This window comes from Mus musculus, chromosome 6 (genome assembly GCF_000001635.26).
Source record: "Mus musculus strain C57BL/6J chromosome 6, GRCm38.p6 C57BL/6J".
NCBI classification, from domain to species: Eukaryota; Metazoa; Chordata; class Mammalia; order Rodentia; family Muridae; genus Mus; species Mus musculus.
The window spans coordinates 138,405,473-138,420,466 of NC_000072.6; the positions used below are offsets into that span (position 1 = coordinate 138,405,473).

A 14,994-nucleotide genomic window follows, 5' to 3' on the forward strand; every position below is an offset into this window, starting at 1 on the left:
ATTGTGAATGGTATGTGTGTGTGTAATATATGTATAGTATATATTATATTATATTTATTATGTTATATACTCATTTTTGTGTGGAGGTGAAACATAGGAGCCACTGTTTCAAACCCTGTCCAGTATCTCCCTGTGAGATTCATGGCACATTAGCTCAGATTCTCAGCAAGTATTTGTGGTGATAAAACCCAAGACCATCTTTTACATGGGTACAAACACTTTGAATTGGGTACAATTTACATTTTTTCCTTTCAGTTTCAGAAAATAATCATGGTATACCTACATACTCAGAAAGTAGAAATGAGTCGTAGAGAGAGAGAGAGAGAGCTCCGTGGTTAAGAGCCCTGGCTGCTCTTCCAGAGAACCTGGTTCTCTCCCCAGCACCCACATCACAGCTCACAATCTTCCACAGCTCCAGTTTCGGGGAGATCCAACAATCTCTCTCTGGCCTCAACAGGCATCAGGGACACATGTGCAAAATGGCTATGCACAATAATAATTGTATTAGTATTTCAGTTTTAAAAAATAATGCTTTTCTCTTCCTGGTGTGAACCTAGCTCAAGCGAACTAGGTTTAGGTTTGGGTTGAGAAACAAATCTCATTGTGGAAAACTCTGGTCCCTTGTTTCCAGCAGTGGCGCATCTGTCCTAAAAGCTGGTTCGAAGCTCTCTATGCTGATTAGAGCAGATATAGCAGGATAACTTTATTTTCTCTAAAATCAATTTAATTCTCTAAGTCTAGATTTAACTTTTAAATTTTATTCAAATCTCTCTCTCTCTCTCTCTCTCTCTCTCTCTCTCTCTCTCTCTCTCTCTCTCTCTCTGTGTGTGTGTGTGTGTATGTGTGTGTGTGTGTGTGTGTGTGTGTGTGTGTGTGTTCAGGTGTACCTAAGACTTTGTACACACAAGGCAATTGCATCACCACTAACCCACATCTCAAGCCCAGAGTTCTCTTTTGGAAACAGAGAAAGCCCTGTCAAACTCAGTAAGACTGACTCCAAAAGTTGAAAACTGACAACCATTGAAAAACTTCCATCTCTGCAATTTGTATTGCCTGAGTATTCAAAAAGATATCTTGTGATTTGCCAAGAGCTCATCTGCTGACCAGGGGTCATCCTGAGCAAGCACTCTGGTGTGCGGCCCCACCACAGTACAGCAGCATCTCCTTGGTCTTGGCATTGGAATATTTAAAGTTCAAATTGACTTCCAACAATATCAATATATGTGTACACGTGTTGAGTTAAAATAAACACATGTATATAATAACCCATGGAATACTAGCAGATGGTTATATTACCACATCCTTTTCTTTCGGGGATCATATTTCATAGTTACTACTTAGCTATGAAGATTCGTTGGTATGTCCAAAAAAAAAAAAAATGAAAGGCTACCTAAAGAAACATGACCAGTAAGTGAGAGTGACAAAACTTCCCACGTGATTCAGTACAGGAACTCTGTACTCCCAAATGCTATCGCACGGCTTCCCTAGAGGAGATTCACAAACACTCTTAGAGGAGACTCAGTACTGTACAGGTGAGTCCCACTGTACCCATGACAGGGGCAGCAGGGGCCCTCACACTGACTGCCTTTTACCTATAGATCTCTTGGTCCTGCTATCCCCACAGCAGCATCTTTTGTGCTCCTCAAACTCATCCAAAGCATTCCTATTCCAAAGCCTTTATAAACCTAACTCTTTTCTGGCTCAGGATGCATTTCACATATGTGCCCCCCTTTAAATAGCTCTGTCATCTCCTGCTATAACCGGAACTGAAGAAGATACTGTCTCCATGAGGCCATTTCTACGTGTAACTTCAGAGGTCGGTTTTCCAGTTCTCCAACTCTTCTCTTCCTCTCCATCTTCCTCTCTATCTCTCTCCACACATGCATGTGTGCACACGTACGAACACTCACACACACACACACATCACACACACATCACACACACACACACACACACACACACACACACACATCACACACACACACACATTCTATGCTCCGTGTTCTGCCTCTTTCCTTCCATACTTACTAATGCCTATATAACTGATTCCCATTTTGATGATTATTTACTCAATCTTATTAGAATAAAACTTCTTACAAAGGCAAGAGCAATTTTTGTGTTTTATTTAGCATTGATTCTCAGGGCCTTGTTACCATAGAATAATGATATTTATTGCATGAGAAAATGAGGACAAGAATGCAAGATGTTTTGCAAGATGCCCATGGTACCTGCCCTTGATAGCCTGCCAATCTCAGTCAGTGGTACCCGCCATTGATAGCCTGCCAACATCTGTACAAAGCAATGCACTTGGTTCAAACACAGGTCCATCCTTGCTTTCCTCAAAATGAAAAATCACAGCAATGAAGCTCAGCCTCTCTAGAGATTTCTAGCTTATAAAACTATTTTTAAGAAGTCTATATTTGTTTTTAAAACCTTCCTTCTAAAGCCTGTCTTTTCTACATTTGTTTTTCATGTTAGGAACTCAGGGCCCTGTGTATACTAAGTAAATACTTGACTACCCAACTATATCTTCTCTCTCTGTCTCTCTGTCTCTCTGTCTCTGTCTCTGTCTCTGTCTCTTTCTCTCTCTCTCTGTCTTCTAATTTCATCCAGGCATACACATTTTAGGTTTCTACATTGGCTTTGAAGGTCATAAATGGAGTAAGAAATTTATATATATTTACTTAGCTATTTAGCAAGAATGTTACCAATCTTTAGCAGTTGTAGAAAAATTTAAGTGCTAAGTTCTTCACAACTTCTCAGACTGCATATCTTTTGGCTCACATAGTAAAATATCAATAATGACATTTTAGCGTTGATGTGTCATATAAAATCAAGTAAGACTATCACATTTTCCATATATTATTTATAGTAATAAAATATTGATACTAAATTATTAGTTTGTATTTTCTCAAAGTATGAATAAATACATGTGTAACCCTAAGTTTTAATAGACTCAATATATAATTGAACTTGTCACTTTGACAATTTGAGTACACCTGCCGTGGATGGCTATCCATACTCTTATTTAGTGTTAGAAGGTATAGTAACTCTCTTTCTACTTTCTTTGTCTGTTCGCACCCACCCAAGTAAAGGAACAGAAAAGGCCCATTCCTCTAACTCAGCCTTTATATGGCATAATTAGTAAGAATATGCTTTTAGTGAGCAACTTATAGATGCAAAGTAAGTACTGTACTTGGAATCATAAAGAATTCTAAAGTGCTATAATCTCGTTTTTTTTTTTTTTTTCACGATATGTCAGCATTTTGTCAGTGGCTGTTGTTGTAACTGAGTCTGAGCTCCTGCTGCTGATCCTCCGACCCCAACCCACCAAGTGCTGGAATTATAGTATGGGCTTCCTTGCCACAGGTAAAAACTTCCTAAAATAAAACAAATTAAGAACTGATTTGAAAACAGATGATTAGGTATCCATACTGGTACTGTGCTCATTGCAGACTGGTATTAAAAAGCATGGCGTTATTCTGGAATTTATAGAAGCTGTGGATAGCCCAGCATGCCTGGACTTAACTTCTACCTTTCTGTTTGTTGCCTTCTCAGAGTCTGTATCACTAATGGGGGAGGGGTCAGTTTTTCACTGTGGTATTTAGACTCATATTAAATATTAACATTAACATGTTTTATGAAGTTCCATGCCCCTTGCTTGTTCTCCTTGTATTTGATATTTATGTTTGCTAAAACCGATCTTCTCTTTTATTAATAGGATAGGATCAATGTGGCCACCACTGTATTGCACCAGTAATAACAATTTCACTTAAATATGGCTTTAGTGCACTCCTCTGCAAATAATCCTTCAATTCCTAAGAGTCTTTTATTTTCCCAGTAGCCCAGTTGGAGAGTTTTTAATATTAAATTGAATCATAACAACACATGCTGATTAGAGTCTAACTTAATACACAAAGCTTAATGTTAATTTTACAACTTCAAACCAAGGATCCTACTAGTCCAGGATGGTTATTTATCTCAAGTGGGATTTTATTTGAAACTTGTAAAGCCGACAGCTCTATATATTTCGCATCATAAAAAACTAACCGCATAAAGGAATTCAGAAAGATTTAGAACTATGGAACATTGGTGATGAATGTAGGACAGAAACCAAAAAGGCCTACGTGTATGTATATGTACATGTCATTGATGTGGTGTGTCTGTGTGTATAGTAGGTATGTCTGACTAACATGATGAAAAGGATATGCTCAAATCATAATTCCTTTAAAGCAAAATTATCCATTGGCATCAATAATAAGACATGAAGTAATGGAAGAGTAAGTTGTTTAAACTAACAAAAAAAATCTGCATACATGTTTCATGTTTCACAGTGTAAACTTTCCTCAAAATGAATTTTGCATAAATACCTTGACAGAGAGAAAACATGTTTAGTTTTCAGATAAACTGTTTCTGTTGTACAACTCTAACTAAAGAAGACAGGCTCAACCTCCAGAACGGCCGGTAAAAAATGGAACCAGAAGGGTAAACACCGAAGGCATCAAATGGGAATAAATCCAGTGTTATGAAATTTGTCTTTCACCCGAGACTAGCAAAGACGTAACACGTAACAACACATCAGTGCTGCGGCTTACAACAGGAGGAAATTAGCTGACATCAAGTGTCGGCACTTCACTGCTTTCAAAGCTCAAAACACCATGAAACTGAAGAGTCAAGAAGAGAGGTGAGTGACTTCTAACGGAAGCACAGATAACACACGGACCAAAAAAACCATCTGAGCAAGAGAGTAAGACATTGCTGTTTTATTTCTACTTCCATTCTTAAGATCTCACCAGATCTTTGTGACCCCCACCCCACCCCCCACACACTTTAACATTACTTGATAAACATGAAATATGTGGCTCACTGGGTGGGGTTGGAGCTGAGATGAAACTTCTGTCTGTGAATGAATGATGGAACTGGGGATTTTTTTTTTTTAAAAACAAAATACCAAAAGAGGATTTAGAAGGGTTACAGAGTAATGATGGAAAATACCATGATCGTTTAGGTGGCTAAAATTCTTATTTTTAGGATCTGTAATTTTTATGTGAGGCAGAAAACTGAACCACATAATACATTTTTATAATGTAAATATTCATCAAGACCATTTACAAAATTACTACTTTCAGCATATTTTCAAAAGGAAATTCCTTAATAAATTATGTTTATGCAGTCCAAACACAGCATTAAGATGTATTATTAGTCACTTAATGGAAGCTAATGGTGAGCTTATAAATGAAGTGCTGGCTTACTTTGATATTTTCTAAGAGCAACCAAAAATAGAATTCTTTCCCAGAATTCTACATATTTATAAAGTGCAAAATAAGCGATTCCAGCAATTTTTAAATGTAGTTCTTCTAGATGCCTTTAATCCTAAATATACTTGTAGAAACAAATTGTTTTTTACTCTTTGCTAAGTCAGGTATGTCTAATTTATCCAACTTCCGTATTAAAACAACACTCATAGAAGTTCAATGCATTATAAAATGATGAAAGAGACACAAACAAGTAGGTAAATAATGTGGAGTATTGTAATATTTTCAGAGAATTGCTAATTTTCATAAAAATAGTTGAAGTATATAAAACAAGTCAAGAGAAAAATCCAGAAGACAAATAGTATTAATTGTATGAATTATGTAAATATTCATTCATTACAGATGTGTAACTGTGGAGTTAAAAACAGAAAGAGGTTATAGATAAATTTACAAAGGAAAAATTCTACATATAGATTAAATATTTTTAACAGACATAGTTTCTGTGTATATGTTCCTCAGGAAGTCTTCTATGACCCACCCATCATTTTCCCAGGCAAGGAACATCTCTCTAAAATGTTGCATTAAATGGCATGATCATCCCTTCATTAAATTGCTCTATGTATACTACATAGACTAAACTAGAATCCAATAATTCTTTCCTATGACAAATGCAAAATGGAAAAAAAATCACAACTCTGTAAATCTGCAAATAATGTAAAATAATTTGTGAGAGTCATACCCCTATTTTTCAACAGACCACAGATGGAAGTACGTTTATGCATCAAAATATTTCATTATCCTAAGATCAAATAAGGCACACCTAATTTATAAAAATAAAAACTGAAGCAAAATGCCTGAAGCCTCAAAGGAAGCCTGTAGGAAAAGTGCGCATATGAGATATCTCAATCTAGGTAGAAGCTTATTTGATTTTTGAATTCAGACGAGAAAAAGTTATTTAAAAATAATAATGTGCTGCTTTCCGGGCAAATGTTTCCATCTGTTTCCTGTTTAGAAGACGAAAGTGAGGGGAAAAAGAGTGAACACTTTATTTCACATCAAGACAGACACTAGGCCTCATTTTGCCCAAATGACACAGTATTATTAATACATCGCTATTTACATTTAGGACTATAATCACACATCAATATAAATTTCATCTTACGTAAAAACTTAGAAGCACCAGGTTACATCAGTGTGAAGTAAAGTTATGGCTAGATTGATGCTCTGTGCAACATTTTATTTTAATTTTCTCTTTAAGAATTAACATTATTCTATTAAAGTATATAAAATTTTCCATCAGCAGAGCAAGCTTCAATCATTTTAGTTAATTGGCAACTTTGGGAGAATATGAAGCACATCTCTTTCCCAGTAGTTTCATTTTAAACAAATCATACTCGCATATAAAAATAGCAAATTGCATTAAATTTTATATAAGACATTTTACGGCTTCTCATATGGAAACAGCTATAAGCAGCTTTAATGGCATACACCAGAGCAAACAGCTTTGAATCAGCTCTCTGGCAAGGCACCATTCAAAGAGATTCGAGATATAGTCAGTGTTGGCTTAGTGCTTAGAATATACCATCCAAATCTAAGTCTGCAGGCTTACACACACACACACACACACACACACACCAGAGAATAGAGTGGTAAGATCTGATTTTTTTCTCTCTAAATCAAAAAGTAAGGAATTGGGACATTTCTACACTTCTACATATTTACTGTTTATATAAAATCTTAATTCTAAATCTTTGGTTATCCACCACCTATTCACGTTCAACAAGATGAAGAAGTGACGGTACTGACCAGAGTCTCTTAGACATGATTGCTAAACGTTGCTGCTTTTAATTCAACAAATGACTACTCTTAGATATTGTTATTTTTAAACTCTAAAGTCTAAAGATGTTTTTCGTCTACTGTGTCATAGAGTTGCCTTTAAAAATCTTTTAAAGAATACATTGATCTGCTGGCCTCATTTTTAACAATTACATATCTTAGTTTTGACACACAGAGCTACCTGACTGCGGACGGACCACACACCCTTGGTCTGAAAGGAGAGAGAGCTTTTGGGGGCCAATCATGCTTTCCCTTTCTTTGTGAAACAAGTTCCAGAGGAGGAGGAGTGGTCCTGCAAGGAGGTAAATGTGTGTCTCCTTGGATATGTACATCTTATGTCCACAGCAGAATAGCACATCAAAAGACAAGCCAACATGACAGGCCAGTTTCCGGAAGTAAGCAGTCCCTTTCACTCTGGGAACCAAGGCTGCAGAAACTGTAACTGTTTTTTTTTTCTTTAAATGGGGCTGATTGTGTCACAAAGGTTAAAAAAAGATGCCTTGGAGAAAGACATGTATCGCAATAATGAATACAGTCAGAAAGTATCCTGCTATCTAAATTCATAATTTAATATCTCCCGTCCACTCTTCAAAGGACTTGCATGGTTTCACTTGGTAACACTACCCTAGCCACATAGAATAAGAACCAAGCCTTCTAAAACTCACAGTTTAGAATTAACTGTTTTTTATGCTTGTTCATTTGTTTGTTTGTTTGTTTTTAATTCTATAAGGGGAAATGTTAATTAGGCTGTTAAGTTCAATTGATAAAATATTTCCCTCTTTTCCAGCTATGAACAATTATCTCCTGCAGCATAATGCCCTAAGCAACAATTTATATGCCTGGTTCATATTTAAACCCCTTAGCATTTTCTGTCTTAGGTACCTAGTGACTCAGACGGACATCTAAATCTGTATCTTACTTGTGGCTTATTTGGTACTGCAAGAAAATTCATATCATACTCAAAGTCCCCAAAAGCAACTCTTTTGAAACAGGATTTAAGTGGTTAAATATTACCTGTGAAAAATACAAAAAACAAACAAACAAACAAACAAACAAAAAAACAACACACGCTGAACAGTGAGGGAAATGGTTTAGAGGCTCAGCAATTAGATACAGAAAAGTATTTGTTCATTAATCCCATTATAAATATCCCTACAATAAAATAAACTATCTTAATAGCTCCAGAGTCTTAATTCTGAAACTTTAATTATACACTGACTGTTTTATGAATATTCCTACAAATGAGTTTGAAAGCAATGGCCAGGGTCCAAAACACCATTACTTAAGGACGTTCTTCCTTTATTCGTAATTTTCGCTGTTGTTTCAAATTCTACCTTCTACAGACTGGCATCTAGTAAGCATGTGTAGATGGTTGTATCCAATCAAAGGTTTTGATCAATGAATAAATTTGGGAATAGGTGCTAACTTAAAATACAGGTTCAGACTGTTTTAATTTCTTAGAGACCCCTCTCTATAATATCATGGAGACCTAAGCTTTTCACACAAGACAGACCACATCGGTGGCAAATTCTATAACTCATAACACAGCATCTATGCAGACTCCACTTCTCCATTCCCCTTTGACACTTTTGAGGTATTGATGAAATTACCCAAGTCACATTGTACACAGCACACCTTCAGCTTAAATAAGGAACACCCTTGCTGGTAACAACTTAGTCTGAAATGTGAACAACCCTTGGGCTGTTAACATAGCAACTGGCCATTAATGTGGTAATGACTAATTTCAGAGGAAATTGTTCTTTGAGAAATGAACATGTTGGCGATCAGACCATATCTGAAGGAGTAAGATATATTTATCAATAAGTTAACCGAACTTAAAGCCCAGCAGAAATTAAAAGTTTTATCTCAAAAAGTAACATGTATTTTGTTATTTAAGGAAAGATGACGACTTCGGAAATGGAAACTGTTTCGATAAATTCCCTTGGATGAAGCATTTACTCGAGACGGTCAGACATTAGGTTAACACCCTATTCTATTTGCTATCACAAGGAAGAATAAAATAAAACAAACCCAAGGTTACTTTCTCTGCCAACCACACATTGAAAACCCAAAACTATTTTACCCACAAAAAAAAAAAAAAAAAAAAAAAAAAAAAACAGGTAAACTCAACATTTCTGATTCAGAAAGTATCTGAAGCGATCAAGCCACATTCTTTACATTCTCCTTAATGCTTATTTATTTATTTTACTTATTAAAATACCTACTCCAGCCCGACCTGTATAAACTCCTTGTTTGCAACCGCAAACCTAAATCCACTTGAAATACTAAAATTGTGCATAATATAAGTCAAAAGGAGTCAAAAGGATGTGGGTATTGCTTAGCACAGACAAAGCGAACCTGGGAAGCAACACGTCAGATCATGAAAAGCAAACACAAACGCTTTATCTGGGACCGAGGCACTCATTCACAATGAGCACAGGAGACATTTTTATTTCAAAGAAGGAAAGTTCAAAGACTGCTGAGTTCTGAAAGAATTCGTGTTGTAAGTTAACTCTGATTAGTTTGCCACCATAATGAGGGAAGCCCTGGCTCTTGAGAGTCACCTTCCATTGTTGGCACCTTGCGTGCTTCTGAGCTCTGGGAAGTAGTAACAAGTGCTTATAATTAGCCAGGAGGCTGTAGGCACAAGCCAGAGCAATACTTCCAGGGGAGAGCACAATGTGATAAACCACACTGGCTTCGCCCTTATACAACCACCATTAATCAAAAGACATATATGTATTAGGATAAAAGTCTGACTTTAAGTAGCTGAATTACAGACTAAGAAAAAAAGGGATCAAATTCCCTAAGAACCACATCTCAGAATGGCCAAGATGGTTGGTTAGAGAGTTGCTACCAATTGATAAATTTTGTGTCATAAGGAAAACGATTCAAAATAAATAGCTTAATGTCAGGCTCGAAAAAAATGATTAATTGTATCAAATATGAAAGCCCAAATGATGCCATATATCATTTCTCTAATTTGATAGATCCCACTTTATTAAGATAAGTCATTTGCAGCTAAGTCAAGTCACAAAGTCCCCTGAAAAGAAAATACATTCTCTTCAGGAGCATTTCTGTGTTGACAAAAAGCAGGGAGGCTTTGGACCAACACCAGACTGGCACAGCTATGGCTGCCCACACTGTCGTGGAACTCTCCTGGTGCTTGCACTTTGGAGGGTGGCAATGGTTCCCGTTAACTTTGAGGTAGTTACTTTTCACTCTTCATAACACAACAAGCAAGTCTGAGGCTGTTCAATATTGAAACAGTGACTTGAATATCACTAAGTGGAGAAACAGTCACTCTGTGTGAGGGGTCCAAGGCACTGCAGTAAATATACTAATAAACACAAATTAAGACTTTAGAACTGACTTCCTAGAATGTACGCAAGACAGGAAAGTGAGCTGGATAACCAGACCCCTCAGTTCAACTAAAGTTGAACTTATTTAAAAGTACACAGCTAAAATGATTAGGTAATTACGAAACAGACTCATTTCTCTGCCGATCTCAACCAGTTTCACCTCTTGCTCTCTAAAGAAACAACCTGGATGCTGTTCTTGTCAGAACGTCCCTGGCATTAGCTGCCATTTTCAATGTTAAGTAACGAGTTCTTCAGTCAGAGTACTTAGCTGGACAAGCCAAATTAAAACACTTTAGATGTTTTTTGTTGGCTATCCCTTAAGCAAAAGTTTGCTTGATAAAGGCCAGCATTGTGAAGGCTGGCAGTGTAACATCTTTCAAGAACACCAGTCGGCAGTTACGGAAAGCAAACAAACAAGCCAGAAACATAATTATAAACGTACTGTAAAAGGCAACCAGCCAACACTGGCATGGAAGGGCCAATTCCTACCTCAGATAGTCTCTGCGACAAAGGATAAGGTTAGCCTTCGTGTACAAGGTGGAGCCCACCTCTCCCAAACGGCAGTCGCAGCAGGCACACTTCAGGCAGTCCTCATGCCAGTATTTGTCCAGTGCCTTTAGGAGATACCGGTCCTTGATTTTTCGGTTGCAGCCAGCACAACCTTTTGGCTTGGTGTCTGGCTGAACTGAGAGCATTTGTATGCCTGGGGAAAAGAAACAAGAGAAGAGAGCTGAGATTCCAAGACAGAAGGACAGACAAACAAGTGAAATGATAAAAGGCTACCTTTGCACTCGTCTTTCCTTCTATCCTTCCTTCCTTCCTTCTTTCCTTCCTTCCTTCCTTCCTTCCTTCCTTCCTTCCTTCCTTCCTTCCTTCCTTCCTTCTTTCCTTCCTTCCTTCCTTCTTCCCTCCCTCCCTTCTTCCTTCCTTCCTCCCTCCCTTCTTCCTTCCTCCCTCCCTTCCTTCCTTCCTTCCTTCCTTCCTTCCTTCCTTCCTTCCTTCCTTCCTTCCTTCCTCCCTCCCTCCCTTCTTCCTTCCTTCCTTCCTTCCTTCCTTCCTTCCTTCCTTCCTTCCTTCCTCCCTCCCTCCCTCCCTTCCTCCTTCCTTCCTCCCTTCCTCCTTCCTTCCTTCCTCCCTTCCTCCTTCCTTCCTTCCTTCCTTCCTTCCTTCCTTCCTCCCTCCCTCCCTCCCTTCTTCCTTCCTTCCTCCCTCCCTCCCTTCTTCCTTCCTTCCTCCCTTCCTTCCTTCCTTCTTCCTTTTTGATGGATGTACTATAATCGAGCTATGTTTGAATTTTATAAAAGCCATATGAAAACCATGATGAACTTATTCACAGGAAGCAGTCACAGTGGTAAACTGATGTTGTACATTGGACCTTGACACTGGACAGGGGAAGTTAGCAAGCCTTCAGTTATTTCCATGCAGTCAGTCCCGTTCTCCACACAGAATTGTTCCCCTGGGAAGAGCACCTGAACAAGTGGATGGCACCCTGAGAAGCAAGAGACTGAAACTAACTCAGCTGGCTGATGGGGATCGAAACCGAGCTTTGCCTAACTGAATAAACAATTCACTTAACATGCATTTGAAGGAAGGAGCATGTATCTGTAGGAGAAATTCAGACCCTTTCTTGGAGGTACAAAAGTTTATAGATAAGTGCACAGTACATCTTGCCCAAAGTCTATAAATCCTACAGTGTTTACTTACATCCAAATACTTGCTTCTGTGTCCTTAATATTCCAAAGTATTCATTGTGCTAAAATAGCAAAGTATATCTATTTTCATACACATTAGTCACTGCTTATATTGAAGACTCATCACTTGGTTATATAATATATGCTCTAATATAAAACAAGCATGGGATCATGTGATTTATAGCCACAAACATACACTTATTTTATAAGGGAAGGAAACAATAGAAGACAAAGTCTAAGAAGGTACAAAATTAGGCACTCATCCATAAACAGCTATGCACAGAAGGTGTACATGCACCATACTAAATAAACATTTTTATATTTTAGTGTTGAGCTTTCTTCACAAGCAACTAGTCTGGCTGTCTTCTAAGGCTTTTATAACTTGATTGAAATATTTTCCATTAACTGAATACTCATTTTTTGAGTTTTTTCCTTTATTGTTCCCCAGGTGTCAAACACTCAGTTAAGAAAGAAAGAAAGAAAGAAAGAAAGAAAGAAAGAAAGAAAGAAAGAAAGAAAGAAAGAAAGAAAGAAAAGAAAGGAAGGAAAGGAAGGAAGGAAGGAAGGAAGGAAGGAAGGAAGGAAGGAAGGAAGGAAGGAAGGAAGGAATGCTGGCCAACTTTTAAAGCTTCGTCTTCATCAAATGATGGATTTGAACCACTATAAAGTACTGCAGGCATCATTGTCTCCCCTGTATTACAAATGATAACACAGAGAGCTACAGAGGCAAAGGTGTCCCTTGAAAGCTAAAGCACAGTAAGTAGTGCTGTGCCCCTGACACCAAGTGATCCACCTGTACCCCGAGGGTCACCCCTTAACACTTGGTTTCTTCTCCCGCCTAAAGTTTTAAACTTGGTTGGACAGAGATATACAACAGCAAATATGCCCGTGTTTCAGAGCCTCTCAGAAGGGAGAAGGGAAGCACTGGTGAGCCATATCTCCTCAAGATTCATAAACTCTCTCCTCCCTTCTGATGGCCACCCCTCATTACCTACCCTGAAAGAAAAGAACAAAACAAAGAAAGAAACAAATAAAACCAAACAAAACACCACCAACAAACACCACTGATGAGGAGGAGCCTGCAAGCACACCCACAGCCCAGTCTGTTTTCTAGCTACTCATGGCAGGGGATTAATGTGTACTATTTCTTCTTGAGCTCAGGTAAGAGAATTATTTGTCTGGGAGAGTTGCAGAGGAGGGCATGCAGGGAGGGAAGCAGCGTGGCTGTCCTGTGTGTCTGACACTCGTGGCTGTGGTGTTCCGCGCTGTGGACCATCAGCCAGATTCATGCAGAAGAGCAGGTGGTGGCCCCATAGCCTGGTTTGTGATCCCTTTTCTTTGAAGGAGCTCAGGGCCTAGTGTAGATTAATCATAACCCTTGATAGCTCTGCTAAATCTCACTCTCTAGAACTTCTAACAAATGAAGTTTCTTTGATCAGACTAGTTATCCTTTTCTAGCAAGGTCCCACAAGGCATGAATCCCATTAATTAGGGTGTACAACAGACCCAGGCGCCTCTTAGTCATATACCTAGAAGACGAAGCAGGGTTTTGATTTACTAAAAACAGACAGGATTTCATGTCTGAAAGCATCTAAATGTTTGTTAAGGGTAACTATCCTAATTATCTAAGTTGTTTTTTTTTAAATACATCACTAAGCTAAAAGATTAAAAATTAATTCTTTTTGGTAGTAAGCTAAACACCATTATTTCCCATACTCATGATATTATTAAGTGTAGAGGGTCAGCTATCTTTATTCAAAATTCATTGTAACCAAGACAGCAGTTACCAACATTTGGCACAGAATTACTATCCTTGTCTTCACAAAGTGTTTTTGTTGTGTTGACATTTTAATTTAGCACTCAGAGGCCAATTAATAACTGAAACTCTTACATTCTGTTTGGCCTTGTGCATGAAAGGAGTCTGATATTTTTCTATACTATCCTCATATCTTCTTTTAGAGGCCATATCCCCCCTTTCTCTTGCAAATGGAATCTGTTCTATTCTATGCATTTAGGAAAAAAAAATGTAGGAAAACAACCACTTGGTAGTCACCACATTGCCAGGCACCTAAAAAGCAGAAAGCACTGAGCAGTCTCTGCTCTTGATCCAAAATAGGATGTCTGGGGAGAGTTATGTGTTCGTGGCTAAGAGACACTTCCCAAGTTGCTCATAGCCCATCAGCACCGGTAACTAGTTAGTCTTTAGATTGGCATGCAAATTGTTCTGAGGGAAATTCTTATTGCTTCTGAGACCCTGTCATTCTGAGTTATTTGACAGTTTAAGGGAAATCATAGTTGTTTTTTTTTTTTTATTTTATTTTAAAGACATAAATAATAGCCTGTGCAGTGTGCTGTGCAGAAATAAGTAGAACCATTTCATTTAAACTCTGGTGAGCTTTTAATTGCCTGGATTGCATTGTGAGAAGGCCTGCCGGTTGATTGCATCTATTATGTTCCCTTGTTCTGTGCCATTCATCCGCACAGTCTTAGCTTCAGTAGTTAACACAACAAAGTAACCACAACTCCACAACACATAGGAGCTTAAAAAATAACCAGAATAACGAAAGATGTGCAGTGCTCAGGCACTGTGGGCTTTTTTTTTAAAAAAAAAAAACATGTATGTATTATTTGGACTGATCACGCTGAATGAATGGAGAACATTCCTTCCCCTTTCAGAAGATTTACAGAGCACAATTTGGGAGCCGAGGAAGGGGGCTCCATCCAGAAGGGCTTTTGGAAGAGAGGATGCAAAAATTGGGTCCGCAGGTTTCGCAGCTGGGAGCAATGACATAGATTAAAAGAATTTGGCCAACACAGCCTTCCCACTGCCAAGAGTACCAAACAAAAGAT

At 38.1% G+C, this 14,994-nt stretch overlaps 1 protein-coding gene across 17 annotated transcripts in view; it reads right to left on the minus strand.

Moving 5' to 3' along the window:
- Lmo3 (LIM domain only 3) overlaps positions 1–14,994 on the minus strand; it is a 219,289-nt gene that overhangs the window by 42,555 nt on the left and 161,740 nt on the right. For 16 of the 17 annotated variants that reach the window (NR_151449.1, NR_151448.1, XR_377405.4 and 13 more), the window contains one exon: positions 10,943–11,156. Coding sequence is in view for 13 of the 17 variants with exons in the window: in NM_001356307.1 (NP_001343236.1) it covers positions 10,943–11,156 (214 nt within the window). In the remaining 4 variants the exon portion in view is untranslated. Of the gene's footprint in view, positions 1–10,942; positions 11,157–11,236; positions 11,303–14,994 lie in introns of those variants that run through there. The other variant, XM_006505342.2, reaches the window with a different exon arrangement.